The 20,183-nt window shown below is 37.1% G+C and overlaps 1 protein-coding gene across 2 annotated transcripts in view; it reads left to right on the top strand.

Annotated features, from left to right (window-relative positions):
- The window catches only part of TOX (thymocyte selection associated high mobility group box), a 299,999-nt gene that overhangs the window by 139,898 nt on the left and 139,918 nt on the right, over positions 1-20,183 (top strand). Inside the window, exon 2 of one of the 2 annotated variants that reach the window (XM_054692251.1) lies at positions 13,134-13,199. The exons of the other annotated variant lie outside the window; for it this stretch is intronic. Within the exon in view, the coding sequence (XP_054548226.1) occupies positions 13,134-13,199 (66 nt within the window). The remainder of the gene's footprint in view (positions 1-13,133; positions 13,200-20,183) is intronic. 2 annotated transcript variants of the gene reach the window in all.

Here is a 20,183-nt window from a genome sequence, read left to right on the forward strand (position 1 = left end):
ATTTCAAACAAAAAAGTCCTGAATCACTTAATCTAACATTAATATTAATTGACTTAATGGTTAGAGAAATATATTATCCCAGAATTTTTCACAGCAAATATGAAATGTGCAAAAGATATTAATAATGTAGTGTTTCTTAAAGAAGGTGAAGTAATAGGTTACAGAGAAATAGAAATTACATAGTTTCTTTGGTGTGAACTTCATAAGAAACACTGATTGTTGAAACAACTTGAGTATCTAACTAGGTTATGTGATTGTTCAATTAGAAGAAAAACTGTAATATACTTCCATAAAATACAATGAACAATTGTTATCATATGGACAATTTAACCCATTAAACTAATAAACTATGGAAAATAAAATTCTATAAGACATCTATATCATACTACTATATATTTAACTATAACATTTCACTTTTTATGCTAATGCTGCCTGAAATCTTTATTTTATGTTAGAAAATTTGCCTGAGGCAATTTTAGTGAATGTGATACAATAAAGTTTACTGAGTAATATTTTCTCTGTAAATTAAGAGAAAAATTCAGTAATGCATTACATTTTCAGACAACTTCTCCTCATTTTTATGTGGCAGTTTTTATTATTGTACAGTAATTGCTGCTCCACTGTGTAATCTAAAATAAATAAAAGTAAAGTAAAAAACATTTCCAGAGAAAGTTACTTTATGCATAGACATAGCCAATTAATATGTACATATGTAAAGAACATGTGTATATATACATATTTACATGCACACACAACACATGGCACTCTAAAATGGATTTCATTTACTTAGTGATTACATTATTTACTGTTGTCTACTCCACTGTTTTTCTCAATATTTAAGGTAGAATCTGCCTTACATATAGAGCAATAAAAATGTCTACACATCATTTTCCGTATTAAAGCCCTTTTCACACAAATTTGGGGTACATTGAGCTGATTTTTTCCATTACTTTCTGCATATTGATCTTTTCAATTAATGATGGAAACAGTCAAACTTGCCATGAGGGGGAAGTACCGAAGTTTCCAGAATGTTGCATAGGGTTTATAGGTTAAGGGCGTTACAATTTACAAATACACTTGAAAACGGAATCATTTGAGTCTGAAATTGCATGAAGAAAGTCTAATTCTTGTTCATGTTCCCTAGATCAGTCTGCCAGCAAGTGTCAGAATCATGACTCCTCGCAGGTCTCATTTCAAACCCACTGTATGATGAAATCTCTCCTAAATTCTGTCTTATTCTGTCATACCTATAAGGTAACAAGAGGCCCTGAATTATTCACAAGCCACCTGGGGAAAAGGGAGGAATAATTTGCACTCTGCCTGCCATTCCAGTTGGCTTTTTGCTAGCTTGCTAGTATAGATTTGGAGGTAATTCTGAGAGCAAGATAGTCACCAGCAGCTTGATGTTGGTGTGAAAAAATAAACAAACTTGTTCTGGAGCAGCATGGTCACAATCTGCTTCCTGGAACTGGACTTGCCCACTTAGTACCCAAAAGCTTTTACCTATTATCTAAGCCATCGGAGAATGAACTTCTTTTCAAATTATTCAAACTAGAGGGATTAAAGAAAATTCAGTCCCTGTGGAACAGGGAGAAAATGGCAAACTGGAGTGTGATCTGGTTTATATAAGCCATTTCCATTGCTCCTGGAGGATCCATTATTTTCATGAGCGGAAATTGATTTGGAAATGAATGCACATGGAATAAATGCTACTGCAGAGAAATGGAATGATGGCATACCTGAAAATGCTTTTAGTTTTCATGATAATGTACTGAATTTATTTGACAATCCATTCAATGCTTTGGTAAATAATGTGCTGTATAATAAGTGATACACTAGGTATATGTAAGTACTGGGGATAGAAATACACAAAGGATGATACCTGTCTTCAAAGAGTTCAGAGTCCAGTGTAAAAGTAAGGTAGTGGGACCTCCCTGGTGGCCTAGGCATTAAATCTCAGGACTATCAACACACTGCAGCCTGAATTCAGTGCCCACCCAGGGAGCTAACGCTCACATGGAGCAACAGACCTCTCTGGTCTTGCCCCCTGCTGCTCCCCTTAGCTGTGTATTTCAGTAAAACCTGCCTGTTCTGTTCCCCACTCTGTCTGCTGGATCCTCTCCCCCCCACCCACCACCTCTGGCCTATAGCCCATTTCTTCTACAAAAAAATTAATAATAATAATAATAACAACAAAAATAGTGAAAGAAAAGGCAGTACCATGAGATCAGGCTGATGTCATGAAGTGAGAGATATACAGAAGGGGGACTCTAAATCATCCATGATAGCAGGGAAGTCTGGCTTTCTGGTAGGGAAATTCTTCTTACTTGGGAGAGTCCAAGTTTATACATACCGTTTATTCTATCAGTAATAGTACTTCCTGTTACTCTCAGATTGTTTCAGGATGATTGACCAATTCTGTGATCATCTTATTACTAGGAAATGAAAGGGAAATAATAAAAAGTGGGATCTAAGAAGGCATTTCAGTCAGAGGAGATAATAGGAAAGAATAGAGGCAGGGATTTGTTGGCCATATGTAAATCACTAAACAAGACTGAAATAAAGAGTGACATGTAATACAGGCAAGAGTGATATTACTAATGTTTAAAAGTTGTCATGGGATGGCACTGACCATTTAGAGTGGTCACCAGCCATAAACAAGTGATACAACTTTATGTGTCAGATACTGAAAAAAACTGTAAATGTTTAGTGTTCCAAACTAAATAAGTTGGAAAATTATCTTGAAAACCTTAGGAACATTGAAGAAGTTCAAGCATTGGAGGAGCAGAAGGAAGACCAGTTGAATGTATTTGAACTGGATTAGTTTAGCTCATCATGTAGTAATGAGAAAAGTAAAGACTTTGCCTTGAGTATCTACTAGATAAATGTGTTGTGCTATTTGCTTTTCCACGAAGGTCTGGTCCTCATATAATCTTGTGACAGTGACACTAAGACTCACAGAGGCCATATGTTCCTCAGTTCCAGAGTTACTAAGTGACAAAGAGTGGTCTCAGAGTACCCTGTGGATCGTTTGACTCTTCTGCATCTGCTGAGGACTGTTCTGGCCCAGTGATGGTTGACTGTAGAATTGAGTATGTACTTGCAGGAAATGGAGATTTCCATTAAGTTTTAGGGTCACTAAAATAATAGGATGGAGTTTGCTGTCCTGGCAGCCATTGGCTTGGTTATGATATTGGTTAATCCTCTAATCACTTTGGGAGACCTAAAACTTTCATGTTGATTGACACTCTTCTTTTGTAAGGATCTTGTTTCCCTATGGCAAATCTTCTATTGGACACTTTTCTACTGTCACCAGGCCTGGCATTGAGGCCCTTCCCTACCCCTTCCAAGAGACTTTATTTTTTTAGCCTTAGTTTCCTTATTGGTAAATGACAGGGTTATTGTAAGAAATGATTAATTCATCATGTGCATTTATGTGTACCTGACACAGTATAGCAATTGATACATGATAGTTACTATCACTGAGAATGGGGCCCAACACACACTGGATACAAAATGAGCATTTGTTGAATGAATGAATGGATGAATGACTGATCACCACATTGTTATCTAGGAGTGTGTCGATTACCATTGAATGTGTAGCTGCAAAATGTTGCTAAATGGCACCACGTGGTGATATTTTCTTTTCTCAGTTGTTCAGCAAAAGGGCCTCATGTGTGCTATTCCAGAAAGTAAAACAAAGGAAACTGATCAACCCTCCCCTTGGAGCATAAATAAGGCTTTTAATAGAAACAGACATGCTGTTTTCAGCAACAGGATTTCCAGATCAGCTCAAATATATTTCTGGCAACATATTATGCTATAAAAAGGACATTGTTATAAGGAAGGATGAAGTATTGGGGAGAATACTTAAAAAAGTGTAATGGGCATGGGAGTATGATCTAGGAGGAGGAGTTAGAATTACTAAAAACAAGAAGACAAAAGAAACTTTGGAACAGAAACTATAAATACATATAGTGAGTAGGCCTTGAGAAGGGGACATCTTACATTAAATCAAGGAAAACTATGTCATAATCTTCATAAAAATGTAGCTAAGTCAGCAGGAAAAGTCTCATGGGGCCATATAGTATTTGAGGATGGTAAATAAAATTTAGAAACTGTACTTCTTTTGATGCAACAAATGGATTAAATAATTTTTAATTTCCTTAACATGAAAGACACCAGTCAAGTTTTGCTTCCTTTCACAATGGACAAACCCATGCTCAATGACTTTTTTGAAGGATTTTTTTTTTCCTGCTGTCTATTCCTGGAGTTTAAGATGCCACCACATTTTTATTTAGAAAAGAAAAACTATGTAGGAAAAATTAATGTCAAATATGATCTCGGGAAGGAATTAGAGTGGATCCAGGCTGAACCCCTTGTATTTCTAAATGGTCAGCTTTGTCTTAAATATACTGAAATATGTTTTCACACCTGTCCTGCCATTAGGAGATTTTAATTACCAAAAGTCTATTCCTGTAACATCATTGCTATATTTAGTCACAATGTTATTTTCTGAGAAATAATAAGAGGGAAGTGAGAATCTCCATCTTAATAGCTCTGTACCTTCCTATTTGAATTTTTATTTGGTACTACCACTTTTAATCTCAAATTTTTTCAGTAATTGTGTTCAAATCTTTTTTAAAAAGTTTTTACCCCACTCAGTTGTCACCTAACTCAACTAAATATAACTTCTCTGTTCATCTTTTTGATACATCTATTATAAAAAGTCTTAAGACATTTTCAATGCTCTGAACTTTGAGTCTCTAACATTTTTCTTGTTTTGAGGTTCCAGAACAAATCATGTACTTCCAGATCAGACATGTGTAGAAAAATAGTCTCACCTTTTCTCTGCATGTCAGATATTGAAAAATGTTCACTGTGCTTTTAAAAAGGAGTACTAGCAATAAAAGAGCCAACCTCCCCAAAGTAATTACTTTCATTCTTTTCATTCCACATTTACGCAGGATTTGGGTACTATGGTAAATGAGGTGAGAGCTGATATGATGTGGAAAGAAGTGAGCTTAGGTAAGGATTGCCAGCAAGTTTCAATGTACTTCTCAAATTGTTGCATTAGTAGATGGGTTCAGAAAATTTGTCTAAAAATATAACAAGTCAGAGGAATGTTCTGAACCAATTATTTGAGACTTCGCACTGAGTTTCAAGTATATAGTAAGTTTCACAACTTAATGCTTTAAAGAAATTCAGAAATGTCTAGAGAATTCATTTAAAAAAAAAAGTCTCCTATGTGGAATTAGAAATCACTGTTCCTGATTTTCTGATATTAGACTCTTTGTGGAGACCTTTTGGTTTTGTGTATCACGCATGTTTGGTTTTCTTGTTTTTGTTTTTTTGTGGTTTTTTTGGTTAAATTTGTTTTCATGAAATTCACCAGAATGGCTTTGGAATGATAGTTAAGTTTTATCCACCCATTCTTTTCTTCATTAAATAATGTATAATGAAAATGGATTTGTGTGTGTGTGTGTGTGTGTGTGTGTGTGTGTGTGTGTGTTGGAAGTTTAGGGTTAGTGAAATTGTCTGGAAATTTGCTTTCTTTTTCTTTCAAATGGAATGATGTTTTCATGATGTAGGAAAATCTTGCTTCTATTTATTACTAATTCATAAGTTTCTGTCTTTGCACAGGAATTTAAAATAGAATTAGTGACTCAATATAATACAAGCAGAACAAAGAGGGGATAGATTAGATTGCTGTCACTTACTCACTGGGAGCCAATAGGCACTGCCTCCATCCATGTTCCCTGGAAAGCAGAGCCTATATTGAAAGCTCCCATGTTAATGCTGGGAATACCAGCCAGGGAAACAGGGTAAGGGAGAAAGCAGCCAAGATAGGGAGGTAGGAAGAACAAAATGTAAAGTGCATGTTTCCAAGCTGCCATCATTGCTGATTACTGAGCATCAGACTTGTCTAAAGAGGAGCAGAGAACGCCTTGGGATGAACCTCTCATGGGGCTGAATTTCCCCCATACTCTCAGGGGCTAGTGTTATCCAACCCCTCTGTACAGATTCCAGGGAAGACAGAACCTTTTCGACTCCAGCCTAAGAACAGGGAACCTCTTGATAGAAGTTGGTGCCATGCCTGGGACACCTAAGGCTGTAGCTGTGGTGACAACAGAAGTGGTGTGACTGGGGGCTTCATGATCATAGAAATTCTGCCATTTCATGCTTGGGAACAAGCAAAGACCAGTGGCCAAATCCTGTGGGTCATGGAGCCTGAGAAGATCTGCAGAACATGTGGTTAGATCCACCACAGACATGATACTCAATTCCTTTGTATCTCAGTTTTGTCATCTGTCAAATGGGAGTCCTAAGAGTTGCCATATTACAAGGTGTAGTTACAAAAATTAAATGACTGAGTATAGTTCATGTGCTTAGAAAGTGCCTTCAAAGAGGAATCATGATGGCATCATTATCCTAAGTGTGGAGTCTAAGATGACGCTGAAGAACAGAATTAATACATCTGGTGTTTGTTAAATGAAAAGTGCTTTGTAGCCATACCATTCACAGCGGAGGGAAACCTACTCATACGGCTTGCTTTGAGAGCCACGCCACTGAATTCCTCAGTGCTGGCAAGGTTCAAGAAAAATGCCTAGAATTATTGAAACAGTTATTAAAGTTAACAAAGGTGATGTACAATTCTTCCCCCAAATAAATATATCTCAAGGACAAAAATGAGATAATCAGCTCAGTTCCAATACAGAAGTCTAGATTCTAAGTTGTGAGTATGGTATCCTTTTTCACTCCCGCCAGGGGGTGTCTTCCAAGCAGCCTCTTTCCGCCCAGATTATATGTTCCCTCCAAACCATTCAGATCTGCAGCGCAGTGCTTCCCACGCAAGTTCGAGTCACAGCAGCGCGGCAGAGAGGGGTTGCTCCTGCTGGTTCAGCTCTGTGTGTTCCCAGCTTGTAACATGCATCCATTCGAAACACTCACAGAGTAGTACCTCTCTGCGCTTTCTTTTTTCTTGGGTGTTGATAGCCTGTGCTTGGCGGGTCTCCCTTCCTTTCAGCGTGAGCTCTCTGGGCGCCCACTGTGCTCATCATTCAGCCTGGCTCTGTATTTGACAAACTGCTTAAATTATCTTGCATGAACATGTTCGGCCTTGAAGCTGGGAGATAAATAAATATTCCCTTTCCAGGGTACCCTGACATTTTTCCTTGAGAATGGCAGGCTGCAGAGTAAGAGTTGTAGTTGGACTTCTGTTTTTATTGAATGCGTGTTACCAGGAGCACGCAGCGTCAGGGCAGCTCTGCGCATGTGCACGTGATCACCCTTCTCATTAAGCTTGTGGCTTTCAAAATGCTTAGTTCTATATGAACAGCAAAAGTCTCTGAGAGCTTATTGCCCAAACTTGTTATTTCTTCCACTACCCAAAAAAAAAAAAAAAAAAGCGTATAGTTTTATACTGAGCCAATCAATACAAAAATAGATATTTTATTTTGAGGATATTACCCACTCATAATGATTTATTATAAAGCATCCTCTAAGAAATGTCAAATTAACTCCCGGTTATAAATATTTCCATTTTTAGCTCTCTAAATAAAGCCCCAACCTATCAACTATTCCTTCAGAAAACACCCAGTAATATAAGGTTTTCCCTTTTAAAGGCGATACAAAGTGGTACTGTTTTATGAAATCCTTGGGGTCCCACCCCCCACACCCCCACCACACCCCCAGCTGCAGTTTTCTGGTTTCCTTCCAATGGTTTCCCTAAAAAGATCCCATTTCCTGTGTCAGTGCCAATGATTGATTTATACTTCACATTCTATCTTTGATTTTTCTTGTTTTAGTGGTTTTGGTAGCTTAATATTGCCCATTTTTGTTCATCATTCACTAGATTCCAACAGTGTTGGATGTCTGCTTTCAGTTTTTAAATAGAAGAAATAATAACTACTTAGTTTGAAAAGCTCTTTGGGATTATGGGTTTGGTTAATATCCTCTAAAAACAATTTCAAAAAACTGTAGTAGAAGATTATAAATGACTTTTCATGTGATTGCATCCCCTGGTGCTTTGAAATAACAACACAATAAAGAGTATAAAGGCACTTGGTCAGAAAGGCTAATCCTGAGTTGATGCCATTTACATTTAGATTTAAATAAGTCAGACTATTTATTCTTTCAAACTTTGCTGCAGTTTTTAAATTGAGCATAAATGGAAATTAAAAGTTTTAGTATGCTTAGGTACATTTTGAAAAGTTAAGATGCCTGAATTCAGTTGACTTCTAAAGCTATTATCTATGATAAACAGGAAGGAGGGAAATGTAGGTGGTTGTTAATGAAACAATTTTACTGCAATAATTATTAATAATGTTCATTGTTCAACGTGGAAGGAGAATGCAAGTAGTGCAATGCAAAGGCTGTGTCTTCAAGTCTGTGGAGTATGCAAAGGAGCCATACACAACTCCTGTGTATGGGTGATGGAGTACAAAGCAATATATCATGTGAACTCTTCTACTAGAAATCCAGACCTCAGTTCTATTCCCAAACAGGTCTTGTGACCAATAGCAAGTTCTGTGTCTTTAGCCATAGAATGAGGGGTTCAGATATAATGCCTTCAGAGACCGCTCCAAGACCAAAAGTCTGGGTCCTACTTCAAGTGGCAATTGGGCATAAGCCTAGGACATGCAATGCATTCTAAGAATGTTGGATCAGTCTGAGGCCTGCTGAGATCCCTGGAAACAGTTCCTGGACAGGGTGTGGTTGGGGGAAGTTATGAAAAGTGCAACTGAGGCATTAACCTGACCACCTAAGGTCAGGTTGAGAGGAAGGAGTACCTCTGCTGGGATGTTGGCATTTTTTTTTCCCCTGGGCGTCCAGGAGTTTGTTCAGCCACAAGGGGAATGATGAAGCTTTAATGACACACATATGTATTTTGGCTTAGCAACTCAAAATTGTTCAGAACATATAGCCATTTATAGCCTGGTGTCTTGCTTCCTGGCTACTCTATATGTTTATTATTAAATAAAAATCTTGAGAAATAATTTATGGAGTTGTGTCCTGTCCATTTTTAAGAATCGTGTTAAGAATCTTTCTGACAGCTATCAGTTTTATTCCATTCTAAACTGTAAAAAAGTTGACCCCTTTCAAAAACCTTCAAATTATTTTCTAAAAGCTGAATCTTCTTTCTCTTTGAAAATTTACTACCTTCATTAGAAAGATAATCTATTTAGTCAAGCAAATATTATATAATTTTTATTAATTAGATGAGAACTATTCCCTGAGGGTTTACTATGTGCCCATCTTAAGCTACAGAGATACTAAGAAAAATGAAGATGTGGGCTTTGTGCCCTCCAGTAGCTCAGTCTGTGGATCCCCAGACCCTTTTGTTATCAGGGCTATTATCTTGGTGCCCAGGGTTCCTGCTGGTCAAGCTAAAAAGTAGAATCAGGCAGGGGGTCTCTCACCAGGGCAAAAGTTCTGGTATAAGGAACATACTGGGAAACCAGTATCTGATGAAAACAGCAGGCAGACATTATGGCCAGATTAGCAAGATCAGCTAGAAAACCTTGCTTGTAAAGATTAGCAGAGAGTTAGGTAAGAATAGGGATTAGAGATAGTATGCTTTGATTAGGGGCAACTATGAAGCCCCTGAAGCAATAGCCCTTTGTCACTCCACCCCAGTTTACATGCTGATAACACAACCCCCACTCAAGAACATTCCTCCACGTACTTATGCACCTTCTCTGAACCTGATTCTAAATGAATGAGATGGCCCATAGATCAAGGCTGCACTTTTTTAGGTGCAAGCTCCTTGAGACCTGTCTCTCTCACTTGGACTTTGAGTTGTCATTCCTTTGTCCCGAGCCCTCCCAATGCTGCTCTAGGAGGCGACAACAGTCCAGTGGTGCAGTTAGTCCCCAAGCAACTAACCTGGGGGAAGCAGAGGATGGCCCAGAGGAGCCCAAAGACCAAAGACAGCCTAACCCTGACTAAGGGGAGCTGAGTATACGGTATAAGAAACACTTCGATGAGTGAAAGGGGAGGAAGGCATTCTGGACACAGAGCTGTGAATGTGTATGGATGCGCACAGGATGTGGGTGTGGTAAAACCAGAGACTTTCATAGCACAATCGACACAGCTTCTGCTCCCACAGAAAGAAAGCAGTAGCGTGAAATAGTTGTCACTCGTGTGTTTCTACATCCTCGGTTCTCCAGAAATAAGCTTTTGGAGGAGTTAAGAAAATCTTGATCATAATTAAAGAAATCACTGGATTTTTAGTTCACCAGAGAGCTAGGAGTGACAATCTGTGTACTGAGGGACAAAGAGGAGAGAGAAGTTTATTGTAAGGAATTGTTTCATGGAGGTGTGAAGTCCCAGGATCTGTGATTGGGGAGCTAGAGACCCAAGAAAACCAGTGGTGCATTTTCAATCCAAAAGCCAGCAGTTTTGAGCCCTGCAAAAGAGTTGATATTTCACTGTGAGTCTGCAGACAGGAAAGGACTGATCTGTCAGGTCAACAGTGAGGCGGGAGGAGCTTCCTCTTATTCTCAGGAAGGTCAGCCTTTTTATTCTATTCAGGCCTTCAAGTGACTGAATGAGGACCATCCACAATAGGGAAAACAATTCTGCTTTACTCATTCTACCAATTCAAATTTTAATTTCATTCCAAAATACCCTCACAGACACAGGTATCTGAGCACTTGTGACCCAATCCAGTTGACATGAAACAAACCATCACATATCCTTTCGTCTTTTAAAGCTTAATTGTAAAGCATCTAGGGATGTTCTGCCAGTTCGATGACTAAAGCCACAGTTCACCATGATTATTATTTTTGTGAAAGTGTCACAGTATCATAGGAATTCTGAACAATATCTCATAGTCTTTTAAATTTTGACAACATTCAGATTTGATGATTTATTGACATTATTTTCAAAATTGATGGTTAATTCATCGTATGATTCAGAATGCATTTTTATGTTCTGGTAGTTAAATACATGCTGCTGACTTTGAATCCCAGCCTTTCCTCTGGAGAGCATGTAACTTGCAGCATCTAGTTTAGATTCTATGTGCCTTTGTATATTCACTTGTAGAATGTCAGAAATAATAACATCCAACTCTTGGTTGTTGTGAAGATTAAATCAGTTAATACATGTAAGGATACCTGGTAGGTGACAGGAACACAGAATTTACTCAAAAATGATTATTCTTGTAGCCATATGCCTTTTATTGTAAGCTACTGCTTTGCCTTGGTTCAATATTACTTCAGCATTGGTACATTTTGAGGAAAGAGGCCTAATCAGAGCAGTAACATTGAATGTGCTCAATTAGCATATGCTTTGGATAGACTAAAACCAAAACTTCAAAGCCTTAGTTGGCTTGAGAATAACACCAGATTTAGAAAATGAGTTATAGAAGATGAAATAGAAAGTAACACATTTATAGAATGTGCACAGGCAGTGGAGTATTTGATTCACTTCCTACTTCTGTTCAGTTCAATTTGTTAAAGTCAAAGAAACTGTCCATATTTTAAATAGTTTTTTGGCATCTTAACATGAAATACATTTGCAAACAAAGCAATTGTGGGTGGGGGAGGGTGCATGCTGAAGGTTTTGAGTTGTTAGGAGTAACAGGCGATTGACTAGGCCTCAACTCTCTAGGTAAAAGCAATCCCCTGACTGATGTAAAAGCAAACTTGGGTAAGCACTGGGATAGATGCAGGCTTCTTGAGCCAGTTGCCAAAGCAACAGAGATGTCCAGCTATCCTTTTCTAGGTGTGTTATTTTGGACTTGTCTTAACAACCACATCATTCAGTGAGTGATTTCTAATGTTTAGATAAGTTTGTTCATATAACATGAAATATATTTGCAGGGTGATGTGAGAGGAAATCCTTCAGTTCTTTGAACTTAACCTCTTGAGTGCTTCAGTGTCCTCAGGGAGGTCTTTACTTGTTAACCTTATGTTTATGTGAATGTTCAGGGCGCCCACTGCTCCTGACTACAGTTCAGAGGTTCTGGCATGTCCCTGGTGTTTGTACAATGCTTTTAAGCTAGTAGCTCGTTAAGTGGTAGAATGCAATATCTAGAACTATTTTTTTTTCACTTTGGACAGTATAACCTATGTATATAGTATTGTGTATTTGCACTTCCATCAATAACCCTATTCTTTTGAAATCTTAATTTTTTTAGATTTCTAAGTTCCCATGTCTGAAATTTGTCTAACAATGAAAGTATATTCAGACTCAACTCTTTGAAGTGGTCTATATTAGTCCATTTGATTATTTCCTTGGGGAAGTTCTTCCTCTAACTAAAAGGGGAATGCTTTGCCCATTTATCAAGTGACTAAAGGAGCTGAGGATTAAGTCTGAATGGAGTGATTACTGCTTTCAAAAACCCAAATAGTGAAAAGTATGTTGTTGTTGTTGTTTGAGCTATTCAGTCCTTCTGAAATTGCATTGCCCGTGAAATTTCCTTCTCCCATCTTGTTCCTAACTTTTATATTTGTGCATGAATTTCTATGCATTGCAGTACCTTAATTCTATGTCTTTGAAAACTTCAGAAAGAAAAAAATTAATATTTGAGCCTGTGTATTTTTCTTATTCTTTGTCATTCTTAGCCATGGGTGTAGTGGCATGTGCTCTTTTCAAATATTATTATAAAGTTAACATTTTTAATCATAAGTCTATTATGGTGAAGCCAGATTTAGTCTATTACGAAAACTGCACTTTTTCATTTTTGAGAGCTGAACTTAAAATGCATTGAGCTGTGCTTTAGTGTATTTTCCATTATCCTTTTCTTTCAGAAATTGTGCCATTCATTTAATACTTCATTACAACTGAGCTGCAATATGTATACACGGTGCGCAAAATGAGCCATTTTGTTTTAAAACAGATTGCAGATGAAAGGAAACCATTCATTTCTTGCTTGCTCACTGTAATTACTAGAGCACTAATTACTCCAAATCACTGACATCCAGGGTCAGGAAGGATGACAACAGAAACATCAAAGAAAAATGTGGCTCACTTGCTAGGACAGATTTTCTGTATTCCCAACCACACTATTTTTTTTTTTCGTGGCTACTGTTTTCCAGTTTGATGATGGGGAGAAAAAAAAAAAAAAGACAGCAAACACGCACACAGTCAAGATTGCTGAATGTTTACTATTATTTCATTCGCAGTTTGACGGTGAGAACATGTATATGAGCATGACAGAGCCGAGCCAGGACTATGTGCCAGCCAGCCAGGTGGGTTAATTAATCTTCTCTGCCTTGTTTCAAATTGTAATTAAACAAATTCAAAGAGTTGCATTGCAAATGAGTAGCACTATCAGTAACTGCCGCAATCAGGAATAATCATAATTTATAAACAAAGCATTTAAGCCTTGTTTCCAGTTAATGAGATAGAGCTGATAAAACACCAGAGTTGGCATTTGTTGAAAGATACTACCTTGTTTCCTCTCCAGAACGGCAAGCAGCTGTTTTGCCAGCATGATCTTTCCTAAACAGTTGTTTTACCTTTAGGAAATAAAGTCTTTACAGGTGCAGGTTATTTGTGCTTCTGACTGTAGACGAGTTAATCATTATAAGCTACACATGTCACAAATAGCCTTAATTATCAACCATTGGGGCACTTTTCAATAAAATTTACACTTACAAGCGAAATCACATGACCAGGGAGTGCTCTATAACTGTTTTCAGAAACTACTGGGTGGGTAGCTTTCAAGCCCAAATGCATGATATGATTGAAACCCTTCAAGGGCATGTTTGTATCCATTTCACTGGGAATGGTTGACAAGGTACTTAATCATGAGCAGTGACAACAAAAGTCCAATGAAAATGTAAATTGTTACATTTATTAAAGTAAATGCTTGGCTATTTATTTTTGGATACTTAAAACCAGGCCCTTTCCTCCAGCAAGGGCATGTAAAGCAAAATTATAACTGCCCTAGGGGGCCAATATAACATAATATGAAAGCACATTGTAAGCTAAAATAAATAAATGAGTAAATGAAAGTGAGGGAGAGTTCACAGGAACATTTTGTGGACTCAAACATATTTTTTTCTACAATAGTCAAACCACATGGTTGCTTGGAGTTTCATGTATCGGTAACTGTGGCATAAATTCTAACATAGCTTTCAATTCCTACTTATCTGTGTAAATAGATTTGGTCACTGGGTGGTAGCGGGGTAAGCGAGAGTTATAAAACTCCTATTCATCTTCATGGTGGTTATCATGAATTAAGCCTAATGTATATGTTAGGGGTTCTCTTTGTTGGGCTTTGAAATTTCTCGAAGAATGAAATGTCTATGCTTAACTCAAAATACAGGTTGGCATGTCTATCCATGAACTTTGCATTCTGCAGGCATCATGTACACCACCTTCTCTGGCAGCCATTCTGGAGGCTACCCTGAGCTGTTCAAATGAGAAGGTCATCACTGAGTTCAAAAATCCAGACTACATTTTCTTCCACTCAGCTGAGCTGATCACTATAAGAACACCTTTGGAAGGCTGAGCTTTGCATTTAGGATTCTTACTTAACTGAATTCATTCAGCTAAGTGGCCTCCAAGATCCATAGGTTGTTCTGAATAGGACTGTTTGATTAAAAAATGAAAAATGTTACTATTAATTTTCTTCTAACCATCAATCCCAAAACTGTACTGACAAGTTTAGTATTACTATTAGATTAAAGCAACTCGGTATCATCTCTTTGGTGCCTTTAGGGTTTTGAAGTGTAAGGGCTAATTGAATTTGTTTGAAACAGTAGAAACATAAACTCAATAAATGATTGCTGTTATAAAGCAGCTGCTCCCTTTCAGAGAATCATTATGTCCGTCTTAAAGACTTTTGGATAAAGGATTGGAAATTCGAAGCATATATATCATAACAGCTTGGCTCCTTGGATTTTCAAATTCAAGTACAATGGTTAATATGAAGCCCTGATGAAAGTCAAACAGCTGACATTACTTTTCTTAATATTTTATTCAAGAATTATTAAGAATGTTTTAAATATAAGTGATATTCATGAAGAAAGGTAAGGAGTGCCAAATACTTTGGCTTCTTTATAAAGATGCAGCAAGTTCATGAGCCAGAAGGAAACTATTTTTTTAATAGTATGGCGTGTATGAGAATGTTTTTAGAATGTGCCATTTCAAAATTAGACCGATATAATACATACTCTGAAGTGGAATAAACTTCACAAATTATCCTAGTTGAATGACCTGAGCTAAGTTTTACACTTAGCCTTCCTTTTGTTGACTAGACTATAGTGTGCTTACCGGGTATTCTTTCAGGACATTTTAATCAATTTATCCCTTTCAGCAACCATAAATTAGATTTTAGTCATCCTGTAGGAAAAAAAAGTTTTGTTCCTTTTCCTATATAACATCAAACATCTGCATAGTTTAGTAATCCAAGACAACTTGCCTCATAGCATCACTCAACAATTATAATTCCTGTTCAATTTTCAAATCAGTACATGCTTTGGGACTTATAGACTAAGTTGCTAAGTAGCAACATATGGTGCACTACTGCTCCTGTGATGTTGCTGCAAGCAAATAGCATAATTCTAAACTTGAAATGATTTTTATAGAAAGCCAATGCTGGAATGGCTCCAAAAATGGAAGTACACTGTAAAAATTAATGATATTCTTTTAGACAGTCCCAAAGGGCTCTTTGGCACTATCTACTGCATGCATTTTGTACCTCTTAAGCTAGTATATACAAACCCTTACATTTTTTGGCATATAATTTTGCAATTGATAGGCAAATTTTAAATTGAATAGTCTACGCCATTATAAGCCTGGCAACTATTTAATAAAAATCCGTGACATTTCCACTTCTCTCTGGTTCCATTCTCAAAATATTGATTATTTCCTCCTATATTAGCTATAAGTGTTCTGGTCACTCAGTACTTTGAGGATCATTTAAGTTTTTCTTACTCTGGATAAAATGAGAAGCATGTAAAACAAGATTTCTTTGTGTGTTTCCAAACCCCAGCTAAGGACCCTGTGTGACTTGATACCTCATGAACTTGGAGGTCCCCTCCTGTATAGTCTGTGGAAGAATGTGAATGGATTAAAGTAGTGAAAGGAAAGCCAGATGTGAGTCCCACCATCCATTATCAACTCTCTCCATTGCCATTCTTAACACGTTGTTTGAGTGACCAACACAACAAGGAGGAAGGGAGCCAGCGTTCTCACCTGAGCTCTGACTCCAGAATATTCTAGGCCCAATCAGACACAGATGCTGTGAGATTCTTCTCTTTCCTTAAAAGTCTCAAGCCATGTTCTCCAGCCCTGGGTTCACAGTACATTCTGGAGGTCCTTATATGCACTTGTACTCAAGTTGTAAATGTTCCTTTGAATTAAATACATCAAAGGAAACAGAAGAGGAGTCTGATTACTTTTGCTTGGAACTTTCTATAGCATCCAGGTTATTATGATTCTTTTAAGTTCTGAATATGTGCATAACTTTTCTTCATGATATTCTTCTATGGCAGTTTCAAGAACATCATTTTCTATAGCTAACTGTTTATTCCACACTTTGTGCCCCTACTAGCACCATTTTCTGCCGGATCTCTGGACATAGGAATTCTTCTTATGCACACCTCAGTTGGGTTACTGTGTGAAAAGGTGGAAGAAGGACTGGTCTTTTTATGCAAAAAGTCATCGCCTGATAGGGGAATTGCAAGATTTTTCTGGTATCAAGTCATGGAGAAGCTTTGGTCATCTGATTTAGCCACGTTTTCCATAAACTCATTCCTCCTTGTCCTTTGCACCATTAAACCATTTCTTTTTATTTGTTTTCTATGCCTATTGCTTTGCTTTCTCCTTCCTTCCTTCCTTCCTTCCTTCCTTCCTTCCTTCCTTCCTTCCTTCCTTCCTTCCTTCCTTCCTTCCTTCCTTCTTTCCTTCCTTCCTTCTTCCCTCCTTCTCTTTTTCCTTCCTTCTTTTTTTCTTCCTCCTTTCATGAGCAATTATCTATTAAGTGTGACTAAATTTTGTTGTTAATTCCAGACATCACAGTAAATCCTAAATATTAAATGACCTGACCTTCACATTGTGATCAGATTTCTCTTTGCTTCTTTTCTTTCTCACTAGCATTGTTTCTTAATTCATCTTTCAAATCTCAAGTTTAAAAAAAAATGATAAAATAGAGCAATATTATTTTTTCCTAAAATGTTACAGCTAAGCATATGACATACTTTTCATACCATATTTTTTTATATAAAAGTTGAAGAACATCTATAGATCCAGGGAAACTCTTTAATGTGAGTTTCAGATTTGATTTCTAACTCCACCAGCCACGTGTCCCTGACATTAGTTCAGACTCACCATATCAACTCATCAAATTGCAACTTGTCACCTCCAGTCTACACCTTCACCCACAATCATTTTTTTGCCAATATTGCCTGTAATCCTAAATGTTAACACCACCTACCCGGTTACCTAAGACAGACTTGAACAGTGTCCATTATCACTCAGCTCTGAGTTAATTCTAGATAGTGTGGATTCTACTTTTCTGCATAACTTTTGAAGCTATCTCCCTTTTTCTCCAACTTGTAGGGTCTCACGGTTTCTCATTACATCTCCCCTGATGTCACATCCATTTCTCTTCTCTTCTCTTCTTACTATATTACCCACGAGTCTTCCCTTCTTACGCATTCTGTCCTTTTCCAATGTCCATAAGTTGGAGTTATCAAGGTGCATATTTGCCCCCCTTTGCATGTAGCATATTAGAATTGATACCAGGTTCTCATTTTGCACTTTTGATTGTGAGCTCTTGAAGGTAGGACTCGGTGTTGTTTCTTTCTGGATCTCCTCTACCTAGAATAATGTCTGTCATTTCACAACATTATTTCTTGAGAGATGAGTAAATGAATTAAACTATTTTGTGTATTTATCACATTAATTCTTTAAGTCATCTTGCAATGATTTCTTAGCCCTACATTGCAAATAGTAAACCTGGCGCTGACCATTGCATCCCAGTAATTCCTGCAGATATCACTGCCTGGACACATTAGTATGAGGCACCAGCACTGCCTCATCCTTGAAGAATCATTTCCAGTATAAGACTCACAGAATGAATGTGATAATAAACTAGATAATCATAGGCAGTTATTCTTATAATAATATCACGGTGCTGTTTGTCATCAGCAATATAGAGACAATGAAACCAATAGGACGCCCCAAGTTTCTTTTATGTCAGTATTTCCCCAAATACGGTGTTATAATTTTAATCTTTTGAGATTTGCAAGTATATTAATGAGTACATGTACATTTCTCATGTTTTCATAATGATAAAATTCTCTAGTTGTAAGTGTAAATGAGGTATGACAAAAAGGTCTAGAAAGTGTAATATTTTTAGACCATTTTTGAAAAAAAAAAATTTCTCCTGATTGTGGGCCATAAAATTGCCATGGGTGTGACATAAATCTGAACTGTAAATTAAGCCAATTACTTCTAGATTGGCTCCTTTAGGCAGAAATTTCAGGAATAAAGTCGACTTGACTTTTTGACCACTGACCCACTAAAAAAGGTAAAACTGCCATGCTTTGAGTAATCTAGTTAGTCCAACAAAGTCTGGCATCTTAGCAAGCTCAAACTAGTTACTCAAACCAGTCTTCAGTGTAACATTCAAATGATTACTCTGTGCAGTCCCGGAGGTATTCATTACAGACAAAATTGCTCTTGTTGCCTTGCATACAAGCTGAGTTTTCAATGGGAAATGAAAGGATGCCTGGAAAAATAGGCCACCTAATTAAGTTAAACTACTCTAGCATTTGGCTTGACATCTTCATTACTCAAAATTAAAAAGATGCTTCACTTGAGCACACAAGTTACTATTGTTTATGTTGTTTTCTTCCTAAATTGGCTTCTTACATGGAAGTCTGTTTTTCAGAATTATATCTTGAAAGAGCTCACATATTTCCTACAGTTTATAAAAATGTCTTAATAGCTGTATGGATCTTGAATACTGGCGCCATGCAAATATATATCTTTGGGTTCTGATAGTGAAACATACATCAGTCTTACTGTATATTTTCCTGATCTTTCACATATCACTTGGAAGCTGGTGGTGGCACTTTAGATGACACTTTATCCACCCAACCTCTATTATTTGTTATTATTATCTTTTTAGTTGGGTTTTGACCCTGTTAGCTAGAAATGATCCTTAGCCTAAGAAATAATGAATTCTTCAAAAAAAAGTAAGCAGACCTTAAAATTTAAACTGAAATTTATTTGTCTAGTAGAAGTGTTTTATATCAACTGCTTGAACAGCGCTATTTTGGGAACATTTTCAAACATAAACACATGTAGAGCATACCATCTACTGATTGCCAGTTCCTACTCATTGACACTAATGAGGCTGCTGACAGGTTAAATGTTGTGTATCATATACATTTCCAAGCTGTGGGATTTGTGAATATAAGACTCATTTTTTATTTCAGAAAATGAATGTTTGTTGCTGAGAATACTTGGGAATGTTATTATAATTGTCTAATAGTATGTTTTTTCATGTAGTAGAGAAATGCATTTCAGTGATAAAAGTTATGAAAATATCTGAATGGAGTAGAACTGGTGGTAAAAACAGGTTCTCAAAGCACTGAGATTCATTTGGAGGAATATTTCCCAGTGGACAACAGCGAGATCTTTAGGTACTGAGAAGATGTGTGGTCCTTGTCCACAGTCTAACTGGTTATACAGATGCATTGGATACATTTTGCAAGCAGCCCTTGGGCTTGTTCAAAATTGTAATTTTTTTGAAGATTATTTTTTAGCACATGACCAATTAAGAAAAAGTAAATGACCTGTCCTCTTAAGTTTTGCAATGTATAAATGCTAGATCCCCCCAACCCCCCAGCCCTTATTATAATGAACAAGTCACTAAACATGGTCTAGAAGATAGGTACAGCATTTCAAAGTGAAGAATAGTTATATGCTGAATAATTTCATCTGATTATGCCATCTCTGTTTCCAAGACATTAAAGATTGTTCTAAGCAAACAAAAATTTTAATTTGTCTATATGTCAAGTATCAGCAATTTTACCCACTTTTAGTATAAGAACATTGAGGCTTGGAAAAGCTGAGTTTTTTTTTTTTCCACCCACCCGTAACTCTTCTGAGACCTCCTTCTTCATCTCCTCATCTGCCACCCCAAACACCTTTAAAAAAGTGTCAAGTTTCCCTTTGCAGTTTCAGTTCCTCGGTTTTGGAGCAGACTTAGC

The sequence above is a fragment of the Talpa occidentalis genome, unplaced genomic scaffold (assembly GCF_014898055.3).
Source record: "Talpa occidentalis isolate TD23 unplaced genomic scaffold, MPIMG_talOcc4v2.1, whole genome shotgun sequence".
Taxonomy (NCBI): Eukaryota; Metazoa; Chordata; class Mammalia; order Eulipotyphla; family Talpidae; genus Talpa; species Talpa occidentalis.